The sequence below is a fragment of the Sebastes umbrosus genome, chromosome 12 (genome assembly GCF_015220745.1).
Source record: "Sebastes umbrosus isolate fSebUmb1 chromosome 12, fSebUmb1.pri, whole genome shotgun sequence".
In the NCBI taxonomy this organism is placed as follows: domain Eukaryota; kingdom Metazoa; phylum Chordata; class Actinopteri; order Perciformes; family Sebastidae; genus Sebastes; species Sebastes umbrosus.
This window is the reverse complement of record NC_051280.1, coordinates 735,063-759,563: the sequence shown is the minus strand read 5'-3', so window position 1 is coordinate 759,563 and position 24,501 is coordinate 735,063. Positions and strand designations below refer to the sequence as shown.

At 40.7% G+C, this 24,501-nt stretch overlaps 1 protein-coding gene across 1 annotated transcript in view; it reads right to left on the bottom strand.

Annotated features, from left to right (window-relative positions):
- Positions 1-742: 742 nt before the first annotated feature.
- LOC119498126 (xenotropic and polytropic retrovirus receptor 1 homolog) overlaps positions 743-24,501 on the bottom strand; it is a 67,395-nt gene continuing 43,636 nt past the window's right edge. The window contains exons 3-16 of the mRNA XM_037786651.1: positions 19,716-19,817; positions 19,369-19,592; positions 18,069-18,218; positions 17,789-17,872; positions 13,586-13,667; positions 12,840-12,929; positions 12,529-12,626; positions 12,174-12,353; positions 8,114-8,279; positions 7,822-8,016; positions 6,805-6,971; positions 6,578-6,717; positions 5,639-5,860; positions 743-3,312 (exon numbers count right to left, since the gene is read on the bottom strand). Coding sequence (XP_037642579.1) covers positions 3,258-3,312; positions 5,639-5,860; positions 6,578-6,717; positions 6,805-6,971; positions 7,822-8,016; positions 8,114-8,279; positions 12,174-12,353; positions 12,529-12,626; positions 12,840-12,929; positions 13,586-13,667; positions 17,789-17,872; positions 18,069-18,218; positions 19,369-19,592; positions 19,716-19,817 — 1,955 coding nt within the window. The 3' untranslated portion in view covers positions 743-3,257. The remainder of the gene's footprint in view (positions 3,313-5,638; positions 5,861-6,577; positions 6,718-6,804; positions 6,972-7,821; positions 8,017-8,113; positions 8,280-12,173; positions 12,354-12,528; positions 12,627-12,839; positions 12,930-13,585; positions 13,668-17,788; positions 17,873-18,068; positions 18,219-19,368; positions 19,593-19,715; positions 19,818-24,501) is intronic.

The window sequence follows — 24,501 nt, the reverse complement described above, 5'->3', positions numbered from 1 at the left end:
CTATTAACAAACCTGATGAATGTGAAGCAGAATGGTTTGTGTTAAAAGGCTGATTAATCAAAGTGAATGAATAGAAGTACAACCTAAACAGAACCTCCTCAACTAAAACACATTCTAACAGTTTGTTTAAGACCACAACATGAGCCGATGTTGGACCAACCATCGACACGCTGCATAAATATGTCAACCTGTTTGGAATGTGAAAAAAAGCAACAAAATAAATATCTTCGCTCTATTAGAAACATTTTAAAAAACATTTTCTCCAGTGTAATCACAACTACCTGTCTTCATCCAACAATAGAAGATGCTTTCATGTTGTAGCTCCAATGATTAGGCAGCACAGGTTGACACTATTGGCTGCAGTGTGGCCACCATGACATAGTTTCTCTGAATATGCAGATAATGTGATGGTGATTGTGCATAACCTCTTACTGACTGAGACTTTGTCAATCTATGGAGACAAAACCACACCAAACTACCAGCCGTTAAAGAATGTTACCGTAAATTCTCCTTAAACAATGGCCAAGGCGAGGCCAGCATGAACAGATAAAGGCTGGGTAAAAAAACAACACATTGAGAGAGATGAAATGACCTGTAGCCAACAACAATGGCTCTCACATGGTAAATTAAGAATAATGTACATTTCCACGGAACTACTTCCACTCTGCTGCTCTGACCGTTAAGCTGCTGTCAATGAAATGCAACACTTCCACTGGGTTTTTCCACATTAAAAGCCTATCAACAGGAATTAGTGCTGTAGAAATGGACATTATGCTGAATTTATCAAGATGACAGGTAAACATGTGGAAGTTTGCATTAATTGGGAAGCAGGGATATTTAAGAATAAAAGACTGTCTTTAAAGCCCTGGATCTCTCTGCCATTGATGTAATAAAGGCCAGAGAAGCTATTTGAGAATTTACAGTAGACTCACTAAATGTGTTGAATAGTGCAATTACATACAAATATATTAAAATGACTTTATCTCAAGACAAACATGTTATTTCTTTCAACCAGCCTTGTCCGTTAAAGTGTTAAATCCAAACCGGAGTGTTTACGGAACCTGAGTTACAGCAGCATTTATCTCATGAGTGTAAACAGCCAATCAGATTCACTCCCAAGCCAGCTGGAAGAGCCACTCATTCAGATTCAAGTGTAACTACACCATCCTTTAGACTGGGACAGTTTGAACCAGTACGTGACAGACAGGTGACCTCCCCCCTTTTCATCATCGTCACATTTCAATGAACCAGTCTAACAGACAACAATTACTGTTTTATAAAACAAAAGTCTTCAATCAAGATTTTAGGGGAGAAAATAAAAATGCATTGGACCTCGTCTTAAAGGAACAGTGTGTAGGATCTGGTGGTATCTAGCGTTGAGGTTGCAGATTGCAACCAACTGAAGCCTCTCCCCTGTGCCAAGCGTGTTGGATTGCGATGGTGGCCGGCGTGAAAACGTGAATGTCCCTCTGTAGAACCGGTTGTTGTAAGAGCAGCGGAGGTCATCTGGAGCAGAGCCAGTGCTCAGAGTGTGTGTGTGTACGTGGGAAGTGAGTGGTGAAGCAAGAGAGAGAGAGCGGCTGCGACGAGAGCGAGTAACATTATTGACTCCGGCACAAGCCGTTCTGGGCTACTGTAGAAACACGGTGGACTCTGTGAAGAGGACCCGCTACCAATGGAGATATAAACGGCTCATTCTAAGGTAACGAAAACACAATTCTTATTATCAGGTGATTACACGCTAAAGAAAAACATACTTATTAATATTAGATTCCATTTCTGCCAATAGATCCCCCTAATTGTTACACACTGGTCCTTTAACTCTTATTTTAAGTTTCAAAAAAGTGATGGACCTAAATGGGTTGACTGGAGGTATTTAGACATCTCTCCCACTTCTACATACATTAATAAGTTGGCATACATTCAGTAAAACCATTTCCACATTGAGAATATTTTTTCCACATGGATGACTGGGAGCTAGCGCAGGATGATTAAGGTGATCTTCATCTTTTTTTCCAGAAACAAAAGTATAGTTTCCCTCTTAGCTCCTCGGCTGAACAGTCCTTCCAGCTGCTGGTCCATGCAGTCTGAACTCATAACTTTTCTTTTGTTTTTATGGACTATTTGACATTTTCTGAATTTTCACACCACCTCCTTCTTTGGTCCGTCTCATATTTACAACCACGGCTATAAATAATCGCTAGTTTATGTGTGTGTGTGTTTGTGTGTGTTTTTTCTTCCCACGGTCTCAAAAAATGAATGGTCAAGTGTTGCACATCCATGAACAATAAAACAAATGAGATCACTATTTGTGTGTGTGTGAACACACAATAGGCATTACACTCCAATTCACACCACTATTTGTGTGTGTGTGTGTTTCTAAAGCGATTAAGGTGCAGGTAGGCAGCTCTGTGATGATTTGAAGGGGCAAGCTGAAGAGTGAGGGAGTCAAGCCAGTGACTGATTGATGTTACCAAATGTTCGTCAGCATAGTCTATTGGCCGAGGGTTAGGGAGAAGGAGAAGGTCACAAGGCCTAAAAAGTCGCCGGAAGGAGGAGGACACTTTTCAACCCTTTTTATTCTCTCATTGGAAAAAGGGGGCTTAAGGTTCATTCTGAGGTCCAAATTACAAGTTGAGTGGAGATCTCTTGAGGTGTGGTGTAGATGGAGACTAACAGCTAAAGGCAGGGAGAAAACCTTTTGGTCCTCAACAGTAGGCTTGAAGTTGTCGGCCTCTCCCCGTGTGGGAGCGGCGTGGCACCGAGAGGGAGCGGGGACACTTCCTGTCAGGGTGATCGGCTTGCATTCCATTTAGCTGCATTGTTCATGCTAGGCTGAGGCTTTTAGGAGAGCCCAAGCAATGGCTGAGGAGTGGGTGTAGTTAAAGAGTCCACCTCTAGGTGGCTGTGGATGACAGGAAGAAACGTTTTTCACCCACTGCTTGGGTAAGGTAGAGTTTAAGTGATAAGCCCACCCCTGATTATTATTGAAAGTAGGAGTAGAAGTAGGACTTTGATAGCCATGTTGCTGGGTTGTTTGTTCAAAAGGTGAAAGTTCCTCCCTTGAAATACTTCAAATAGTTCTGAACCCATGTAGAGGCTCAAGCATTGGAGAAAGGATTACGTAGGCATGAGAGTTTAAAACCCGTCCTTGGCTGAGAGTTCAACGCCCGACTCGCTGGGTAATTCCTCGGTTAGGAGGTGGAGTTTCCTCCTTTGAATAAATTCTGGACCCAGGCGAGGGGCGTGGCCTGATGTCAGGAGTCATCATCGGTGTCCTCTATCAGAACCTTGGTGTCACGGGTCTTGGACCTGAAATGGGTAAAAGGAAGAAAGTGTGAACAGTATTGACTAACTGCATTCTCATAATGGAAGAATAACGGCTTATAAGCCCTTCCACATTAAAACAAGCTATGGAGTTTTAAAGTTCAGTAAATTCACACAGAGAGGATCACATGACCAGAAGACACCAATCAACACAAATAGCAGATATCATGAAAGCACTGCTTTCAATGCAACGGAAAATACTGGACACACTGAAAGCAGAACACCTTACATTAGATTACATTAGATACACTGGATTATACTGGGAGATTATGGCAATTAGAATAAAAAAGTACTGCTCTGTATGGGTGCTTAAAATGCATGCGTTAGTTAGGACTTGGGTTATTTATCTTTATACTTAGAGAAAACACATTTTTATTGCTCCACAGCAGGGACACATCTCGTCATCGGCATTCAGGTCAACCAAGCGTATCAGAAAAAAATGATTCCCTCCATGGGAGAAATAGAACTGATTCTAAACCAAAAATTTGTAACACAAATGGATCCTGATATTCTGGTATTATCTGAAACTTGGTAAAGATGCACTGTGAGTGACTCTGAGGTGGCCTTGGATGATTACAATCTTTTTACAATGGACAGAAATTCAAGAGGAGGGGGTGTGGCCATCTATACTAGAGCTGGTTTTACTTGTACCCTGAAGTCACAGTAGAACAAGGTTTAGAATTTTTGGCTCTGAAAGTGTAGTCGTATATTAGTAGTAGTAGTAGTAGTCGTATAGTAGTAGTAGTATTAGTAGTAGTAGTAGTAGTCGTATAGTAGTAGTCGTATAGTAGTAGTAGTAGTAATAGTAGTAGTAGTCGTCGTATAGTAGTAGTAGTAGTCCTATAGTAGTAGTAGTAGTATTCGTATAGTAGTAGTCGTATAGTAGTAGTAGTAGTAGTAGTAGTAGTAGTCGTATATTAGTAGTAGTAGTAGTAGTAGTAGTAGTCGTATAGTAGTAGTATTAGTAGTAGTAGTCGTATAGTAGTAGTCGTAGTAGTCGTATAGTAGTAGTAGTAGTAGTAGTAGTCGTATAGTAGTAGTAGTAGTCGTATAGTAGTAGTAGTAGTATTAGTAGTAGTCGTATAGTAGTAGTAGTAGTAATATTCGTATAGTAGTAGTCGTATAGTAGTAGTAGTAGTAATAGTATTAGTAGTAGTAGTAGTAGTCGTATAGTAGTAGTAGTAGTCGTATAGTAGTAGTAGTAGTATTAGTAGTAGTCGTATAGTAGTAGTAGTAGTAATATTCGTATAGTAGTAGTAGTAGTAGTAGTAGTATTAGTAGTAGTCGTACAGTAGTAGTCGTATAGTAGTAGTAGTAGTAGTAGTCGTATAGTAGTAGTAGTAGTAGTAGTAGTAGTCGTACAGTAGTAGTCGTAGTAGTCGTATAGTAGTAGTAGTAGTAGTCGTATAGTAGTAGTAGTAGTAGTAGTAGTAGTAGTCATATAGTAGTAGTAGTAGTCATATAGTAGTAGTAGTAGTAGTCGTTTAGTAGTAGTCGTATAGTAGTAGTAGTAGTAGTAGTAGTAGTAGTAGTAGTAGTAGTCGTCGTATAGTAGTAGTCGTATAGTAGTAGTAGTAGTAATAGACTTGTCTAACAGACACTGATAGACACTGGGTTTTATTGATGTTTTCCAACCCCCCTTACATGACTTTGTTGTTGTCTTTTAATGTGGGCCCCCTGAAGACGCTCAAATGACTGGGTTGTGTTGCAGGTTCTGACTGTTTTTACTGAGCTTGGAAAATCACGTTTTTCTCACCTGTAACCTGGAATAACATGCAGAACAATCTAAATCCTACCTCACTATGATCCTTTTTGATTTCATCCTGTTTCACTTCCAGTTGTTCTTGTTTAAGTTGAATCTTAATTGCTTTATTTATTATGAAGTTTCTTATTTGTGTTTCTTGGTGTGTATTTGTTTGTTCTTTTACTCGGCTATATTGTAAATGAGGTTTCTACCTCAATGTATACCTGAGCTGAAATAAAGGTTGAGTGAAGGAATGAATACAACTAATCTTAACACATATTTTCTGTTCACTCATTCAAAAAGACCTTCCATGAAGTTGGGGGACTTGTGAGAGACAGGTTACAGCAGCAGAGACTTCTACTCCCCTCGAGTCAAGCTCCAAAACTCCTCCTTTGGTTTGGCAACTTGACTGCCTGCTAAATTCAAACTTCTTTCAAACTCCACGCCCCAAGCTGTAATACAGGCTTTAAATGTCTTATTCATTTGTAGCCTCCAAGCTCAATGTGCTGTAACCCATCACCTTCCCATGTTCCCACATCAGGTTAACATCCGTCGTTGTTGACTCACTGTGAGGCCAGTCGTGGTCTGCGTAGACTCATGCTGTAGCTCCTCTTCCAGCTCTTCTTGCCCTGCCTGTTCCTGACTCCGTCCTCCTGGTCCATCATCTGCTCCAGCAGTGTCTGGTCATCAGCATTGAGCGGAGCCACACTAATGTCTCTGACGGCCCTGAACTCACCACAGTTATTCAGGTGTTCGTTCTCCAATCGGAAGAAGTTCCACACAAAACGTCTGGAGAGGAGAAACACTGACTGTCAGTGACAAATATGACTTCCATACTGTAATTCACATGTGAAATATTCTAACAATAGTTAATAACAAAGGTCCACATCGTCATCACATACTCTATTAGCAGTCACAAGTGTTTTCTTCAGAGTTAGGGGGGATATGGTTGAGGACTTGAATTGAGACAGATTAGATGAGATACTTCATAGAAAAGATAAAATCATTAGATAATAGATTTGACTGAAAAATCCTACATTCTATTTGATGTTTTAAATAATTCAAGCAATTGCAGTCAGAAAAAAGCTGCTCAAGTAGTGTGAGCATTCTGTATCAGAAGCAGCAGCATGAAACATTACAATAGGACACAAGGTGAGAAGGGGACTGTAACATGTTTAGCTAGCTGCTGGCAAAATACAAAACATCAACTTCAGCAGCAATCAATGAACTGCCTCTCTAAAGTCGTTAAAACTGGACAATGATTTCTATCTTTGAACAAGTAACAATCTTTGGGTTTTGGACAGTTGATTGGACAAAAAAAGCTATTTGAGGACATCCCGTTTGGGCTCTGGGAAACTATTCCTGACATTTTATAAAATAACGGATCAGTGAAAAAAAATGAATGAACATTTTATCCCAGAAGGAATAAGGGGAGGAAAAAAGAAAGGAATGAAGAAGGAAATGCTAAAAGAGACAAAAGTCAGAAAATAGAATGATTGTGCATACCTAAAGACCTCCATTGGGGCCAGTATAGTCGCCAGTATGTCAGAGATGCCGTGAAACCCGGAGACTGTGCTGAGAGAGAGAGTTAAAGTCCACGAAAAACGCAGCAGCACATCCTCCACTATGGCACTGTAGTAATAGGCCTGGAGGGAGAGACAGAGAACAGGGGGGGGCAGGGTCAAACTACTACTACTACTATCAGCCATTCTCCTCACTGTGTGGACAAATACCTTATGTGGGTAGACTATCTCCTCTCTCAGAAAGGTATTCTCTCCTGCGTTGCGGTCAAACAGGCCCCAGTCCATCTTCAGATCCCAGACCAGCGTGTAACATGAGCTGACCACTAAACAGCCGATATACAAGTAGAGGAAGATCTGGGCATCAGCGTGGGATTCAGCTGAGTGAGAGAGAGAGAAGGGTGTGAGGTTAGACAGCTGCTATATACATCAGATTGATAAATGATAGTGCGATTGAAACTTTAATAAAATCTGAGCAGAGAATAGAATAGTTAACTGTAGATGGTGTGGAATGACAATGAACACATTTAAGGAACTAAACTAAGCTAGATGCAAAAATGAAATTACAGACACAGAACCTGAGATTATTGACAGAATAAAAGATGTAAATTACCACAAATTATTTTATAAAAGCTGTTATTCAAATTATGACCAGCATTAGCAAATCTCAGCACAACAGAGTCATGACGCATGGCGTGTCGTGTTTCATTTTGATGGACTCAAAGCCTACCAGCAATAAGAGGAATTAAGCTCTTTGAGTTTTCAATATGAAACATCTGTGCAGGAAGTGACTTATTTTATTGTAAATAGCTTTACACCAAATGACAGTCCAGAAAGGCTGAATGACTGAACTGAACTTCCTGAAGACAATGCTTTTCCTAGTTGTGACTGTGAGTCTTGTTTTCTCAGGGTAGGGACGGGAGTCTGACATCAATCTGTTGTTGTACAATCAGTAGAGTTCATCAAGACAACAGGGAAACACGGAGGAAGTAAAAACAGTAAAACAGGAGAAGATCAGAAAACAGGGAGACATCTTACTAAATGATGGACAAAATATAGAAAATGAGTAATAAAGGTGGGTTTGATGTAATAAAGGTGGGTTTGATGTAATAAAGGTGGGTTTGATGTAAAGGCCTGGTGCGATCTGTAATGGTATTCCAATAAAGCTGTATGTGTAAGCTTTGCCCTCTGTGCACTGAATACAACAAAGATGTGTCGTCTCCATTATACCTTTATGTGTGCTGTATAGGGCAGCAAAGGTGACAACAAAGAAGGAAGTGGAGTATTTCCCTGCGTTAACCAGGTGAGGGAAGGCCCGTTTGGTGTCACGGTAACGCCGCAGACACTGGACGAATCGGAACCAAGCAGGAAGACACTGGATCACCGCACGGACACCATAGGAGTAGGAGTTACACACATCTTTACCTGCAGAGAATGGCACACAAACAATGTGGTCATGACAAGGTGGGGGTCCATCATCATTGGATCAGAGTCTTTACAGCCTTTAGTTGTTCAGTTTCACCTTCACTGCTGATGAGTCCATCATGATTCTTCCAGTCCAGCTCAAAACTGTAGAAACAGATCATGTACTCCAGATCCATCAGAACCACACCCAGAGAGTTCAACTGGTCAGCCAGCCAGAAGTCTGCGAAGCCCACATGGTGAAACGGAGCGGTCACCACTCGGAACTGTGAAAGAAAGAGACAGAGGACAGTGTCCCTGTTAGTAGCAGTTTGTCTTCCCAACCCTGAACTGAAGCACTCATTAGTATGATCCCAGTCCATTTCTATTTGGTCTGACTTTATTTAGGCTTTTTCTCAATGATGACCAAAACAGATTTTAAAACCACACTTTGTAGTTGTGCACAGTGGTGGTGCCTGTAGCCCTTAACCATGCTGTCACACCATATGCACCAACATCTTTGCTACTAAAATTCTAGTAAATTGAGCTCTGACATAAAATATACTGAGCCTCAACTACCCTCATTCAATGGCATTCCAACATCCATAGTAGCTTAATCTATTAGAGAGGGGACAGGGGAAATATAGAAATACACAAGGTATAAAAATGCCAGAAAGGCGATTTTTTTATCTGTTGTCCCTGGCCAAGGTGTTACAGAAGTCTCCCTGAAATACATCAGGACAATAACATAAAACAGGACATGCAGTTTAAATGTTGGTAAAGGACATACAGTTAAAAGCAGTAGAAACAGTCGTGACATTTGTACAGCAGGAGAACATATTTGTTTATATGTCAATTTGATTGTATGAACGAATGAACAAAAACTTAATTTTGTGCATTTCTGCGTTATATAACTCTACTCTCCAATCCCAAGACTTGGGTAAAAACTCTCACTGTCAAGCATAGCAGTAAATGTCAGAGAGGATGTGAATACCAGGTTAGAAAGTGGGTACAGTGATTGTGCAGTCCATAGCACACTACGTAGTGAGCTTCATACTTAAGGGGACTTTTTCCTTTCTGTTGTCACATAATGCATGCCCATGGGGGATCTTCGGTTGGGTCTCTAGATTATAGAGTACGGTCTAGACCTGCTCTATATGAAACGTGTCTTGAGATAACTTCTGTTATGATTTGACACTATATAAAAATAAACTGAATTGAACTCACACTACCTTGTACAACCTTTGTTCGGTCATCAACTGGCGTAAGCCTGTAAGTGGTAACTCTTGTGTGTTTTACTTACATTCCCAGGAACTATCACAAATCATGATGGAGACAATCTACATAGACAGTTGGGAAAATGTGTTTAAGGCTGCGTGTGAATATAGCGGTTTTCTCTGGCAGGGGAAAAGTTCAAAGATTTTCAACTGGAAGCGCTCGGAGCGGCCACACAAAAAAGTCGGAGCACTCTGAAAAAAAAAGACACTGGATGCAGCACTTTTCCTCTAGGTGGCTGCATGCTCTCTCCTCTGGTGCTCAGAAAAACACCCTATATGGACAGTCAGAGAAAGTCTAACCTCATAGGTTCAGTAAAGAGCAGGGCCTTTACTGCAAATAACTGGCACATACACACATATTCACACTGTTCAAAAGAAATAACTGACAGCGCTAAAAGTGCTCACTTGTCCTGATTAACAAACTAATATCCAACCAGGATTTAGATTCTGATATACAGCCAACCTTTGACTGAATGAATGAGGAAATAAAGCAGCGTGTCTGGCTCTGTCAGAGGGAGCAGACTGACTCTTCTCAGGTTTAACTAACTCAGAGGTTTTACTAATCCTGCTTTCTGAACTAGACCTCTGGAAGAAAACCTGAAAGCTTAGACCTATTTAGAGCATGGGGTATTGGTGCACTCTGGTGGTTGAAATAAGTATTACAACATCAAACACTACACAAACATTCACGTTTTCACACAGATGTAAAAAGAAAAAAGTAACTTAATAAGAACAATGGGCCTGTTATTTTTTCCCACGTGTTTCATAGAAAAATAAGGAACTTAGAAAGATTTATTTTTCACCTGTTCTTTTTCATATAGAGTTTAGATCAGACAAAAAAGAAAATGCTTGCTTGCCTTTCAGGGCTTCTGTAAATTACAGATGATACATTAAGATTTGTTTTTGTGGAATAAATTATTTTAAGAGACTGGCCCTCAAAACAAACTATTGTAATGTGACACTGGTTTAATGTTAGAAAAATAAATATGTGAAATGTGCTGTTTGCAGAAGTATTCAATACCCATGCTCTGGAAGCTCCAAGATTACACAGATGAGAAATATTTCCCTAATGAGGACACACTTGGCTTACCATTGGTTAGAGTTGTTCTCATACCGATACCAGTATCAGAATTCCGTCCTATACTGCCCAAAATTTGGGTTTGGGTATCGGCTAATACGCAAGTCTATGCACCGATCCGATACCAGAATTTATTAACCCAGAAAAAAAACATCATCTTCTTTAACCGGAAATCAATTCTTCTTCACAGCTCCAAAACAGTAGCCTTCACTGTGCTGGAGGTATCATGGCTGCCACTGGCAACTACTGTTTTAGAGCAGCGAAGAAGAACTGACTGCAGGTGGTCTGTCACGTGACGACAGCAGACAACAACAACAGTGCGGTGCTGGTGGAGAGTGGAACGGTAGTCAGAGCGATGTCACAGTGGAAAATCTGTTCATGTTTTACAGGGTTTAACCTGAGCCAGGCCAGACGACAAAGATAGTAATCATAACACATCCATACATGGTCCGTAGTAAACAGCTGTTCATAACAATAATAATAATAATAGTAACAACAATAACTATATGTTTTTTTTAATCATGCTGGTATCAGATCGGTACTCGGTATCGGCTGATACCGCAAGTTCAGATGTGAGACGAGGTTTTGTGGTCAGCTGAGAACAAGATAAGAGCTTCTTGGCCAAAATTCAAGTCAAAGTCCAGATTTCAATCCGATAGAGGATCTGTGGCACTGTTTGAAAGTTGCGGTCCACAAGCATCATCCAACCAACCTGATCAATCTGGAGCAAATCTGCCAGGAGGAACGGGGTAAGATCACTCCCAAAGATGACCGGTACTTACCCAAAACACTTACAGCTGTTATTGCAGCAAAACGCGCCTCTACCAAGTACTAATGTGTAGGGGTTGAATACTTATGCAAGCAGCACTTTTTTAGTTTTGAACTTTCTTTAAAAAGGTCTGCTGATGAATAATTCATTTTTCGGCTTTGAAAAAATCCTGTTGGAGAATACGACATTGAGCTAAAACACTGAATGGAAAACGTATGCCTTGGTATCATTTATGTTCCAAACAAATCAAATAACATGAACCTCTTTCACTCCTTGAGGGTGACGACACCCTCGGTCAACTTTGCTTATCAGTTTTAAAGCTAGAGTGAAGCTACTGGTATCATATGGAACTAGAAGAGCTAATGAATCCACCGGTACCAACCATGTCATGCTAGCATGTCAGGAAGAACATTACAAAGTCACGCTAAACTTTGGTGAGGAAAAACTGGCATCGCCATTTCCAAAGGGGTCCCTTAACCTCTGACCTCCAGATGGGAATGTAAATGGGTTCTATGGGTACCCACAAGTCTCCCCTTTACAGACATGGAAATTGAGTGCAGTTGCAGTTTTATGTGTGCAGTATAAATGTGTTATTGCCTCCTATTCTAAAATGGTGTATCTGAATATTTCTGAATTCTGGGGTCCCTAAACAGTTTTGAATTCCATAAATTGGGTCTCACTGTAAAGCTGAGACTCTGGTGGATCCAATGAGCCCAACTGTATTCATGTGTGATGATGTTAGTCCCCATAGGAGACATTTCATTGACCTCACTGTGGTGACCTGTGGGGAGAGATTGAAGGGGGGTTGATCTGATCAACAGAACACTAATCATTTATGTCTCATAGTTGGACTGGCTGCTGCTCAGACAAAACACTCAACTTAGATGCCAGAACTTTTCTCCTAGAAATATTAAATAGTGGATCTTTCAAACGGTCAAACACTTAGGACATCTTTTTCAACTACAATGAACATCATTTACTGTACAGTGACACAAAGGATGAACGTTATGGAAAAACAAACAGAAAGACTGGATCATTTGTAATTGAGTGGTGATACCAAGAGTTTGAGCAGCCAGAAGCGTGACTTGTAGTAGCAGGTCTTGAAGGGGTTGATGAGGAAGAGGAGGAAGAGGCCGTAGAGAGCAAGAGGGTTAGCCTGCATTGGTACCAGGATGCTATCACGGAAGAGGCAGGACAGCAGGCTGACGCACCACAGCACCCCCAACAGACCTGCAATCTGCACACACACAGAATGACACATTACTACCCAGCATATTACCTCCTCTAAAAAGCACCTGATGTCCATGTCCATGGATACACAGCCATTATTTCCATTTCATCTGGAGGGCCTTGAGCCATTTGTTGTGTTTGTTAGACACAATGTTTGCATGTGTGTATGTGCGTGCTTGGACCTCAAACAGATGCTGATGTGACAGGTTGTTTCTGGGGTTGAGTTCAAATATGAGTACATGGTTAACGCCCGCCTGCCTCCAGCCGTAGGTGTTGATGCCTGGAAGATACAAACAGTAGGACTGATAAGGGACTGACTTCACATATTTCATGGTCTTACTTTGAACAGGACACCATTCAAGCTTAGGGAAATGTGTGTGTGTGTGTGTGTGTGTGTGTGTGTGTGTGTGTGTGTGTGTGTGTGTGTGTGTGTGTGTGTGTGCGTGTGAGTGTGAGTGTGTGCGTGTGTGAGTGTGTGTGTGTGTGTGTATACCTAACAGGAAGAGGAATTCTATTAACAGGAAGCCTCCTCTGTAGATTCTGACCATAGGCCAAACATCAGCACTACGGATCACCACAGCTCCTAGTGACAGGTAAAGAGTAGATGATGTATGGACAGAACCAGAGAAGGAGAGTGAGAAGACTCACAGCAGATCATTCAGTACTAACTCCTAAACTATACTATACTACCATTGCTCCATGCTCCATCAAAATCCCAATGATCATAGCAGGTTATTAAATGTTGACACTTGGTGATATGGCATATGAAATGTTTTAAAACACTGAAACACAGACACAATGTGACTTGTGTATTTTAAACCAGGACATGCTGTTTCCACGTCACATGTTGCTGTTCAGAACTGTAGATGATAGTTTCACTTTCATTTATTTGCACAAATCAAACAAATAGAAAGTAATAAGCAGAGAGAGTAGACATTCATTTTACTTAACAAATATAAAACAACGTCCTCAACGTGAAAGACATAAATAGGTTGAGAGATTTTTAAAAAGTCATGTAAAATACACTCAATTCCAGATTTGGAGCCTGAAACTCCAGCAGAACTGTACTCTTCTGCTCAGTACTGCAGACTTCTGGCCTCGACACACTGTTATTTTCCAGGAAGTCAAAATTGAGTCGCTAGATGTTCAAACGTTTCAGACCTTTAAATCGTACAATATTCTTAGATGCATAATTTATGTTACAATAGTGTGAGAATCTTATGTGTGTGTATGCGTTACCTGTAATGACCACAGTGACTAGTAAGACCAGGAATACTCCACAGTAAAGGCCCACTCGAAAGGTGGTCCAAGCAGGAGCAGGCTGCAGGCACACACAGAAACACAGTCAACCCCTGAGAGCACCATCTATACACTACATCCCCACCGCTCTAGAATAATGATACCCATATTAATGTCCTGGCTGTGTTTAATAGATATTCCAGGGTTATTAAAAATGATGGACATGCAAGAAATGTCAAAGAGGTAGGCCATCTGTCAGCATTAAGATGGTTCTGAGCTTGTTGTTCAGTAACTCACTATCACTATCAAACTAATAATGTTTGAAACTGCACTTACAACTTATTCTCCACTTCCACTACCTAACACTTTTTTATAACATGGATGATTTATTGAACTAATTCATCTGGAATAATAAAAAGGCCGGACTCCAACTAAGGCTATCATATTTACCGTATGAAAGAGGAGGGCTTCAACTCCCCAATATGAAATGGTACTACTGGGCTGCCCAGTTAAGATCAGCAGTGGATTACTTCTCTGTGGCTCCCTTCCCAGTTTGGGACACTATAGAGCAGATATAAATATGATATATAATATATAATATATAGGACTTCCTCTCAGCAAGGGTCAAAAAGCTAGAATCCTTTTCTGACCACTAGCTATACTCAATTCTGATTGGTCAATCACGGCGTTCTGAGGTCTGTTATTTCTGTATTACAGACCGTTGCTGTGTATAACAGACCGTTGCTGTCTATAACGTATAACAGACCGTTGCTATGTATAACAGACCGTTGCTGTGTATAACAGACCGTTGCTGTGTATAACAGACCGTTGCAATGGGCGCAGCTCTGATGTCGGACTCTGGAGGACCGTTTTTGTGTCAAATGATTGATTTCTTCAGCAAGTATCCGTGTATACAATACTGTATATAATAAGCAGGATAATGCTGGTCATTGCTGTGAAAGAATTCCCTTTAGGTTGATGAGAGACCCCGATGCAAATGCAGCATCGTCCTGTCGGGGATTCTCTCACAACAATGACCCTCTCGCTGTACATTATCCCTTACTTGTAAACTTATTCAAAAGATTCATCTTCCAAAATGCTAGAGGCATGGAGAATTGATATGAAGGAGGATATTCATGAAGCTGATTGGGAAACAGCTTGTTTTAAGGCCCAGACGCAGTCTGTTAATACAAAACTTATTATTATGTTATTACAATACAAATAGTGAATGCAAACTGATTTTACACCTAGCAGATTGAGTTAAATGTTCCCTAATGATCCAGATTTGTGTGTAAAGTTCTGAAAGGAATAAGGTACATTTATTCATTCTTTATGGGAGAGTACTAAGCTACAACGCTTCTGGAAGAGCGAGGTTGAGTGTATGAGCCTTATAATTGGAAAGGAAATTCCTTTAGGAGCCAATTCAGCTCACGATACGATACGATACACGATATTGGGTTCACGATCTCAATACGATATTATAACAATAATTTTAACTAAACTTAAATGATGAAAATAAACTGGGGAAAAAAAGTTTGGAAACTTGTGTTTGGTGGATTATTTCTCTGTTGTTACAATGCTAATGGTCATTGTATTTTACATGGTTGGAAAGCCTGTTTATTTACCTTCACAATGATGTCCAACTTGTAAGGATCATGCATTTGTGGGATGAGCAGCACAGCTGATTATGTGGGTAGTGCCCAAGAAAAATGTGCCAAAATGCTCTGCCAATGGTAAACAGTGTATTCTCATAAGGCTACCAGGAAGCCTGCAATGACTGTCCTTCACCGTCAGGCCCGTTTGCGCCGGTGTCGACAACACAGACAATGGAACCTGAACATGTGGGGGAATGTCATGTTCAGTGATGAGTCCAGGTTCTGTCTGCAAAGTTGGATGGCAGGGTGAAAGTATGGAGACGACGCGGAGAACGCAATGCTGATTATTGAACCGATGGAGTAACAGCTTTTGGTGGGGGCAGTGTCATGGTGTGGGGGGGGGCGGCATCTCCCTCACTGGCAAAACAAGGCTTGAAATCATTGAAGGCCATCTCAATGCAGGGAGATATTCGGATGAGATTCTGCAGCCAGTGGCGATCCCATACCTCCACAATCCGGGACCTAACTTCATCCTCCAAGATGACAACGCTCGCCCCCACAGAGCCAGGGTTATCACAGACTACCTCCACAATGTGGGAATAGAGAGAATGGAACGGCCTGCCAAGAGTCCAGACCTCAACCCAATTCAACACTTGTGGGATCAGCTTGGGCGTGCTATACGTGTTAGAGTGACCGACACAACCACGCTGGCTGACCTGCAACCAATCCTGGTTGAGGAATGGAACGCCATCCCACAGCAACGTGTGACCAGGTTGGTGACCAGCATGAGGAGGAGGTGCCAGGCTGTTGTGGCTGCGTATGGATCTTCCACCGCTACTGAGGCTCCTAACAGTGTATTAAATGAATAAAGTGTAAAATAGCCAATATGTCTTGTTTGTTCTTTGTTACTGATAGAGAGTTCAATCATCCAATCCACCAAACAACTCAAAACAAGAGTCAACACCAACAGGAGAATACACTGTTTAGCATTACAGTACATTTTTCTTGGGCACTACCCACATAATCAGCTGTGCTGCTCATCCCACAAATGCATGATCCTTACAAGTTGGACATCATTGTGAAGGTAAATAAACAGGCTTTCCAACCATGTAAAATACAATACCAATTAGTATTTTAACAACAGAGAAATAATCCACCAAACACAAGTTTCCAAACTTTTTTTCCCAGTTAATATGACTGAAAAAGTAGCCTTTTATTCAAAATACACAAAATGCAAAACAATGCTGTTGTTTGCCCTATAAATAATTTTTTTTATTGCATCAGTCCTTCCTCCTGTCCTCTGCTGATATCACTCACTGCTGCAGGTAACGTTAGGGCTGGTGTGGAAGGAGGGGGGGTCTTTGTCTCAGCCAGCTGATCAGTTTACCAGTCAGATACATGACAAACTAACCTGAACAGTGAGACTACACAGCCTACTGCCAGCTTTAGTTTCAGTTTTGTGCAACCAAGGGTTTTGTTGTTTTTGCGATATTTCGTGGCACGATGTTTCGTCACACCCCTACTGCCTTCCCATGAATGAACATGCACATAGGTCCAGGCCTGTGCTAAACTTCCTCAGCTGGCTTTATGGGCCACTAGTCCTGATGGTGGCGCTACAGCAAACGTCTAAAGTTTCAGACTTTAATTCAGAACAAATCAGCCGTACGTGCTACAACTTTGCAACTTCCACCTGATTGTAGCCCAGGTGAGCAGACATGTTCATATGATTCAACCTGGCAGGAGTTATGAAGTCCATCGCTCAGTTTTGGTAGTTTTAGTAAAACTAATTTAACTATCTCCTCCTACTGTTTTTGCTCAATTGACACCAAACTTCTGCATCTTCAGACTGTCCTCCAAGAAACCATCCAGACAGATTTTTGAATTATAAAAAACTAAATTGAGCCCACAGTGCATCAGAATGTTTTAGTGTAAACAGTACTGTACACAGATACTGTACATTCTCGCTAAATAGCTTCAATGTTCCAATGTATTTTGAATTATATCCTCATGTGAACCATTGCAGTCAATGCAAATGCAAACATCAGTTTGGCACTTATAGAGCGATCAATCTTTATTAAAATAAACTACTGACAAATTCTCAGAATTTTGTCTTGAAAACTGAATTTTTGACACTAGTGGAAGGTGGATAAAGGAACTGGCAGCCTGTCTAGCTTTGAGAGACTGACTTGTATTGTAAAAAGGAAAGACAAAAACTTTGCTCGCTCGTGGAGCCCCTATATGGAGTTTTTGGAAACTCATGATTCGGAATGATTTGAAACTGTACACTGGTGTGATTTTTTTTTGTTTCCAAATCCAGAAAATCAAAACTTATATTGTGTCTAACTTTTGGGACAACAAACATGCATGTCTGGGTCAGTCTTTCTTACACCATGACAATTCAAATTGGGCATCTGGTCGGTCACTTTGTCGACAACTGTTAGGAAAGGAAACTTTCTGTGGGTGAAAGTTTGATTTTGTGCAATAAAAGGACAACAGGAGCATGGACCTTTAGTTTCTGACCCTTCACAGAAGCAGTTCAAGTGACAGCAGAGGATGTGGACTTTAGGAACAGTGTGTGTGTGTGTGTGTGTGTTTGTGTGTGTGAGACCTGTGCAGCTCCTAGGGGGGGTACCCTCAGCCTCTTCATGGCCTTCTGCCTGTCACCACCTTCCAACTCTGTTGTGACCAATGCCTGAAAGACACAGAGAGAGAATTATGAGGGCTGAAAATAACTGATATATTGAGGGCTGGTAAGTGTTTCTTACCACTGCTTTTTAATTATAATATTGACATTGTGAATCTTGTACAACCTTCTTTACTTAACTACAGCAATGCTAATTAAGCATATGTGCATTTGAGTGCGTGTGTGTGTGTGTGTGTGTGTGCACCTCTGTCTCAGAGATGAGCTGTGTGATTTTCTTGCATGTGTAAAATGGAGCCACTTCAACATGGACCACCCTCCAGTCAGCCCCCCTCGACGTCTCCAAAATCTTGTCGTGCTTCTTCAGGATCTTCCTGAAACCGGTGAAGTTCAGGTTCTACAGAGACAGACCAGACAGGGAGACAGAGAAAGGTGTTTAAAGAAAGAAGAATGAAACCTGTCAAACCAAAAGCAGCTGATTAAACACAGCTGATGAAAGACGTGAAACTAGAAATGACTTCAATATGACTGAAGGCTCTGCATGTTGTACAGCTGTGTTTAGTAAAGCAGATAACAGGTAGACTGAACGTGCAGTATATCATCTATCTGCATCCACTGAAATGATATAGTGGCTTAATACACACATGTAATCAGAACCACATCATGTTGAGGATTATTCTATTCATTACGTAAAGCTGTTTGAACTGACTTATGGGCTGTAAACACAACAACTGACAGGTTATACAGTTGTTATGACCATTCCTACATTCAGCAGGCACAGAGCAGCATTAGCATTCATCTGGAGTCCACTTTTTAAGTCCAGTATTATACATCTATTAAATATCTGTCTCTTTCTATCTGACAGGTAAGGTACAGTGGGTTTATCAGTGAGTACAGTTGCAGGCCAGCTCAGTAGAGCTGAGAGGAACTGCATAGTTGGTGATCATTCTGGGATGGTTCGTCACTATAACACCTATCACACTGCACACAGTCTTCTTATCTATCAGAAACATATTGATTAGTGCAGCTTTCTCATAGACGATGGGAAAACTGGTCAAACTGCAGTTAGTCTTTATTGTCCTCTTGACCTTTTGGCAACGAGTTCTGTTATTAGTATCACATATACAGCAGCCACAACAAATTGATATTCTCTCTCTACAACGAATTATGATTAGTCTGGTGAAACTGGGTATATGTTATAACAGCTGTAGGCCTGCTGTCTGTGTCAACCTTTGAGCAAATTCACTTTATAGTTAATGGTTATTATGTTGTATATACTGTGTGAACTTTATAAGACATGTGTTACTTTATTTTTAGGGTGCCTTTTAAACATCTTGCCATGGACAACAAATGAAAACTAGCCTTTTAGGCTAACTGGATCATTTCCAGATTGATTTTGTTGGGTTCAATGAGCATTGCTGTCAAATAAACTAGTAAAATAAACGCTAAATAAATGGTCTTCATGGGAACAATAAAAAACTGAATCAAGCTCTGAAAAAGTGTCCCCATGTCTACTGTGAGACGGAGTGAGAGTGTGTGAAGTGCACCTGATAGTTCTGCAGCAGTATGAGGCTGAGGTAGAACTCGGAGAAGGCCAGCTGCAGGTCTTTTATGTTTCGGTGTTTGCATCGCTCCTGCTGCGACAGGGCGAACACCGTCTTCCTCCTTCTCAGGCCCCGCCCGCTGGCCCAGCTCTCCCTCTGGGCGTCCAACGAGGACTGCAGCTCGTTCTGCAGCGTGGCGAAGCGCCGCTGAGCCTCAGCCAGCTTTTCTGGAGGGAAACAGATAAAGAGGATTTTAAAGATAGAAAGCCTCTGCAGGTTAATAAGCACAACAAACTGTCAGAGCTATATCTAGATGAGTGATTCACTGTGGCAGTAGTTGTAGTTATTACCAGAGTAGAAGGTGTTGATCTTGGCCAGTTCTTTTTCACATGTCTGGAAGAACTTCTCCTCAAACTTGGCATAGTACCTCTTAACTGTATCCTCATCTGTGACTGCAACAAGACAAGAGTTGTTAGATTTGTGAAACTTCAACAACAGAGTGAAGACTATTTGTCTCACAGCACTGATTGAACCCCCTCAATGGAGCTGAATGTAGATAGAACATGAACAGGAGGCATAAAGGGAATGTGAAGAGAGGACAGCAAAGGCAGAACAAGGACAAGGAAGTGGGAACGGAGTATGTGAATGTTTAGTGCATCAAAGCCTGGTCGTGTCCTGCTCTGACCAGCAGATGGAGCAGTGAGACAGCAGCAGGGCCTCCAGCTCTGACAACACTGTTCCAACGCTGGATTCTCTGTTGTTTTCTATGAACACTTGAATTTTTAAACCCTCATCTTGACTGAAAATTCCATTCTTCATCATGATTATAGATGACGAGTTTAAAACTGTGCTTTTTATAAGGAATTGTATGCAACACTACTACAATGTAGTTTTGTCCTTGACTAATGTCTGTATTCAAGGAAGGCAAAGGGATTCCCTGACACAGTATTACTTGTAATGGCTCTTTTTTTAAAACCAAAAATATGGCTTTAGACAATTGCTTCAACAACCATCATGTACGTTTATTGCACTTACTTTAGTCACACTGTATGAGAGTCTAATAAAATCGATATCAGACTGTCTGGTACAGTAGTTTGAGGTTACCAGGTTGTGTAATGAGGGGGTGGTGCATTGTATCGCTACAATGACGCTACATTAGCTCACATCATCCATTTGTATTGCTCTCTTGCTTTGAAAATACAGCAGAACAGGAAACATGCCTCGGCCATAGTGCTGTTCTTTCGTTTCGCCTCCATCATTTTGGTTTGTGTGTTTTTCTTTGTAAATGAATTGTTGCACCAGCCAGTGTATTGTGCACCATTTCCGTGTCTGTATTCTGATTGGTTGGTTTGTAGATGTGGGTCGTAGCAGCCTGCTGCAGGCTTTCTTTGGTCACCAAAGCTCCAAATCGTCCGTCAGTGGATATGTCCCGCTGCAATCTAGGACCAGGTTCCTCTCACGATTATCAATTTTGGTCTCAGACAGCCCAGAGTCGCTCAGTGTAAGGAGGCCTTTACTGGGACACTTGAATAGAACAGAGCCCTTCTTAATGTTACTTCTATTTTTCCTACTACAACAAGTAAATAGATTTGCTGTTAAATTTGTTATCGGCTATTATCATGTAGTCTAATCCTAACAAAAGAGCTGAGAATAATGCTCTCTGTGATTTCACCTGATCTGTAGAAATTAATCATTTGTTCTTCATTTCATCTTCTATTATTTGCTTTTACTGCTGAGCTGACCCACCCTGATCCTTTACATTTCATTGTAATGTGGGCCCCTGTGTTAACCTACATATGACAGAGAAAAATGTAAATTTATGTTTGGATCCGTTCAACACCAAGACTTCATCATCACACTACTCAACAACAGCACATGGTCCTGTTCTGGACCCTGAAGGAGACACAGCAGCATAGTCACGTGCCTTCTTTACCACTTTTTCACTTTCAGATAAACAGCCATTCACCAGAACCTTCTGCTCTGTCAAAAAATATTAAATCTATAACACACGTTCATAAGACAAAAAAAGACATATAAGACAAACTAAATTTAGAAACCAATCTTTTGAAAATGGCACAGGATCAAGTTTTCCATCAAAGTTTAGTATTGTTTGTTTTTTTAAATGGGAAGAAGTGGCCTGACAGCATCTGATTTGTACTCCTTAAGTTATTTAGGAGAATTATGTTGATATCAATGTTATATTTACTTGTATGCCAAATACCATGCAAAAAGGTTGAAGTCCTGTTCCTCCCATTGAGTCAAATGTTTTTTATATAGTTTGACCAGAACAGAGTCCTGTAATTTCCATCAAAAAAGGACACAGAGAACCTGTGTGTGTCCAACCACTAACTTGTAGCCACTGTCACGTCAACAACAAGCCAACAACAGACGGGCAGGTGGTTTTGAGTCAGACTCTGCAGACTCAGTGATTCACTGTGTTTCAGACTGGCTGCTTTTAGACAAGACACCAAATTAACTAAATTGGAGTGTCCCAACCACTACCCCCCCCCCCCCCCCCCCCCCCCCCCCCCCCCCACCCCTCTCTCTCTCACCAGTGCACAAACACACAAACAGCCACCACAGTCAGACTACTGTAATCTCCTTATCCTTTTTTAGCCTTATTCTGCTCTTTTCTCTCTGTGTCTCGGCTCATGTCATCATGATTATTATCATTATTATCATTATGACATGTCTGTCTCTCGGTAATAGGCTATACTTTCCATTTGGCAATTGATGTTTTTTAGCTCCATTTTTCAGCAACACCCTGCTTTACTCTCACACAGTTATACACATTCACAGCTGGAAGGCAGCCAGTAAACAGCCAACAGGGCTCTGTGTCTTGCTCAAAGGCACTTGAACTGTTCAGCAGTTAGAGGGAGAGAACAGCATGACATTTCATTTAAAGGTTGCTTTACCCAAGTTACAAAAGAATCAAACATATTGTTCTCTTATCTAGTGGTATCTAGTCATGCAGATAGATTTCTTTGCATTGGTCCAGGTTTTGAGATTTCTTTCTCGGAGATTTATGCATCCACTTCAATAAAATTAACGTACACTTATGATGTTCAGAGCATTAAAAAATGACTTTCTTTCTCTGTCAACCTCTCTTTCCAGTGTTTCAATTACTGTGGATAACACATAGACCATATTGTCAACATTTTATCAGGAACTATTTCTTCTGTGGAAAGTAGTTCCAGTTATTACCGTTCACCGTGAAGTCTGTGGATAATGAGGCCATTGCTTTGGAAAGACAAGTAGCTGCTGGATTTTTTAAATTTAAATTTTCAATGCTTTGAACACACCTTTTTCTTTATGATGCAAACTCTATGAAGAACTTTGTGCTCTTGTAAATAATGTATTCAAAAAACACATTGATTGTGTATGGTTTTGATGATTTAGAAGTGTTGCACCTTTTTGTTTTGTTTTTTATGTTATGTCACTCTCGCTGCTAGGGCTGTGTATTGGCAAGAATCTGGGGATACGATACGTATCTTGATACTGGGGTAACGATTGGATAGAAGGTGATATATTGCGATTTTTTAAATTTAATTTTAGGAAAGCTGTCATAGTATAAAGAACACACCAGCAATACACCATTTTGAAATAAGCAAAAATAAAAAAATTTATACTGCATGCAAAAACGGCATGGTTTTTTGCCTCAAACTGCATGTGATTATCATAAAGTGGGCATGTCTGTAAAGGGAAGACTCGAGAGAACCCAGAGAACCCATTTTCATTCACATACTGTATCTTGAGGTATGTGGTCCAAGGGACCCTTGTGAAAATTGCCATACCAGTTTTTCCTCACCAAAATTTTGCGTAACTTTGTAGCATTATTTATCAATTTATCAATGATTTCATAAGGTTCTTTACAGTTTCATATGATGCCAGTACCTTCACTCTAGCTCTAAAAACGAGCCCGCTACAACTTCCAAAAGACTGAATAGCGGCCGGCCCCGACGGCGGGCAGTCTGATTTTTCACAGGTTAATTACAAATCAATACAATGTTTTGGAGAATCAATGCAGTTTTGCACAACAAAATATTGTGATACTGATACTCATGTTATATATATATGTTATATATACATATATATATATATATATATATATACACAGTATAATATATATATACAGTATATATATATAGTTATATATTTAAATATATATATACAGTATATATATATTGTATATATTTATAACACATATATATATATATATGTGTTATATATATATATATATATATATATACATATATATACATATATATAGGGATGCAAATTTTGAATATGTTTTCTGACCAATAGCTGACCCTCATTAACCGTTAACTGAAAAGATTAGTGCCTCGCATACAGAGGTGCTGTGGCTGAAGTGCCTAACAAGCCGCAGGGTTTCCGCCTGTGTATTGCAAACCTGGCGGTGACTCCCCACCAGGCCAAAGCATCGGGGAGTTATGTATTTTTAAGATGTTTTTAAGCTAAAAAGTAGCAGACTCCTTTAATGAATAACCTGCGTAGGTTGTGTGTTTAACTTTAACGAGTGTTGGTGTTTGCAGTCAGGAGAGAGAGAAACAGACAGAGCAAGGGAGTGTGTGTGTGTGTGTGTGTGTGTGTGTGTGTGACGGTGAGATGAAGTCTGCCGTAACTAGCTGTGAGCGTAGCAGTGCAGTGTGTGTGTACAGTTCAGGCTGTCGTTGAATACGCTACAACTCCTCAAGACACAAGCCAAGTTCCAGTGTCTTGTAGGGTTTTTCCATACATGACTCGGAGCATCAGCCCAGCACAGCAGGGATTTACATCTCCATTACAACAGGGCTACCTGCTTGAGGGTGTGTGTAACCACGGCTGTATAACGGTGATGAACACATTGCATTTCCTATATTCTTCACATAGATGTTCCCCCCTAGGGCTAGATCTAGGGCTGGGCGATAAAACAATTTAGAACATTTTCACAATAAAATCTTCCACAATAACGATGTTATTGATGAGATTTATTTTTGGAATATTTTTTAATCCATTTTACACTCAACGAATAGCCAATACGTCAGAGGCTCCACCGTCCAATGACCAACTCCGCTGCTACCGTAGTCATAATTGACCCTTCGCTAAGTCAATCATAGCGTAGCAATGGCAAGCTCT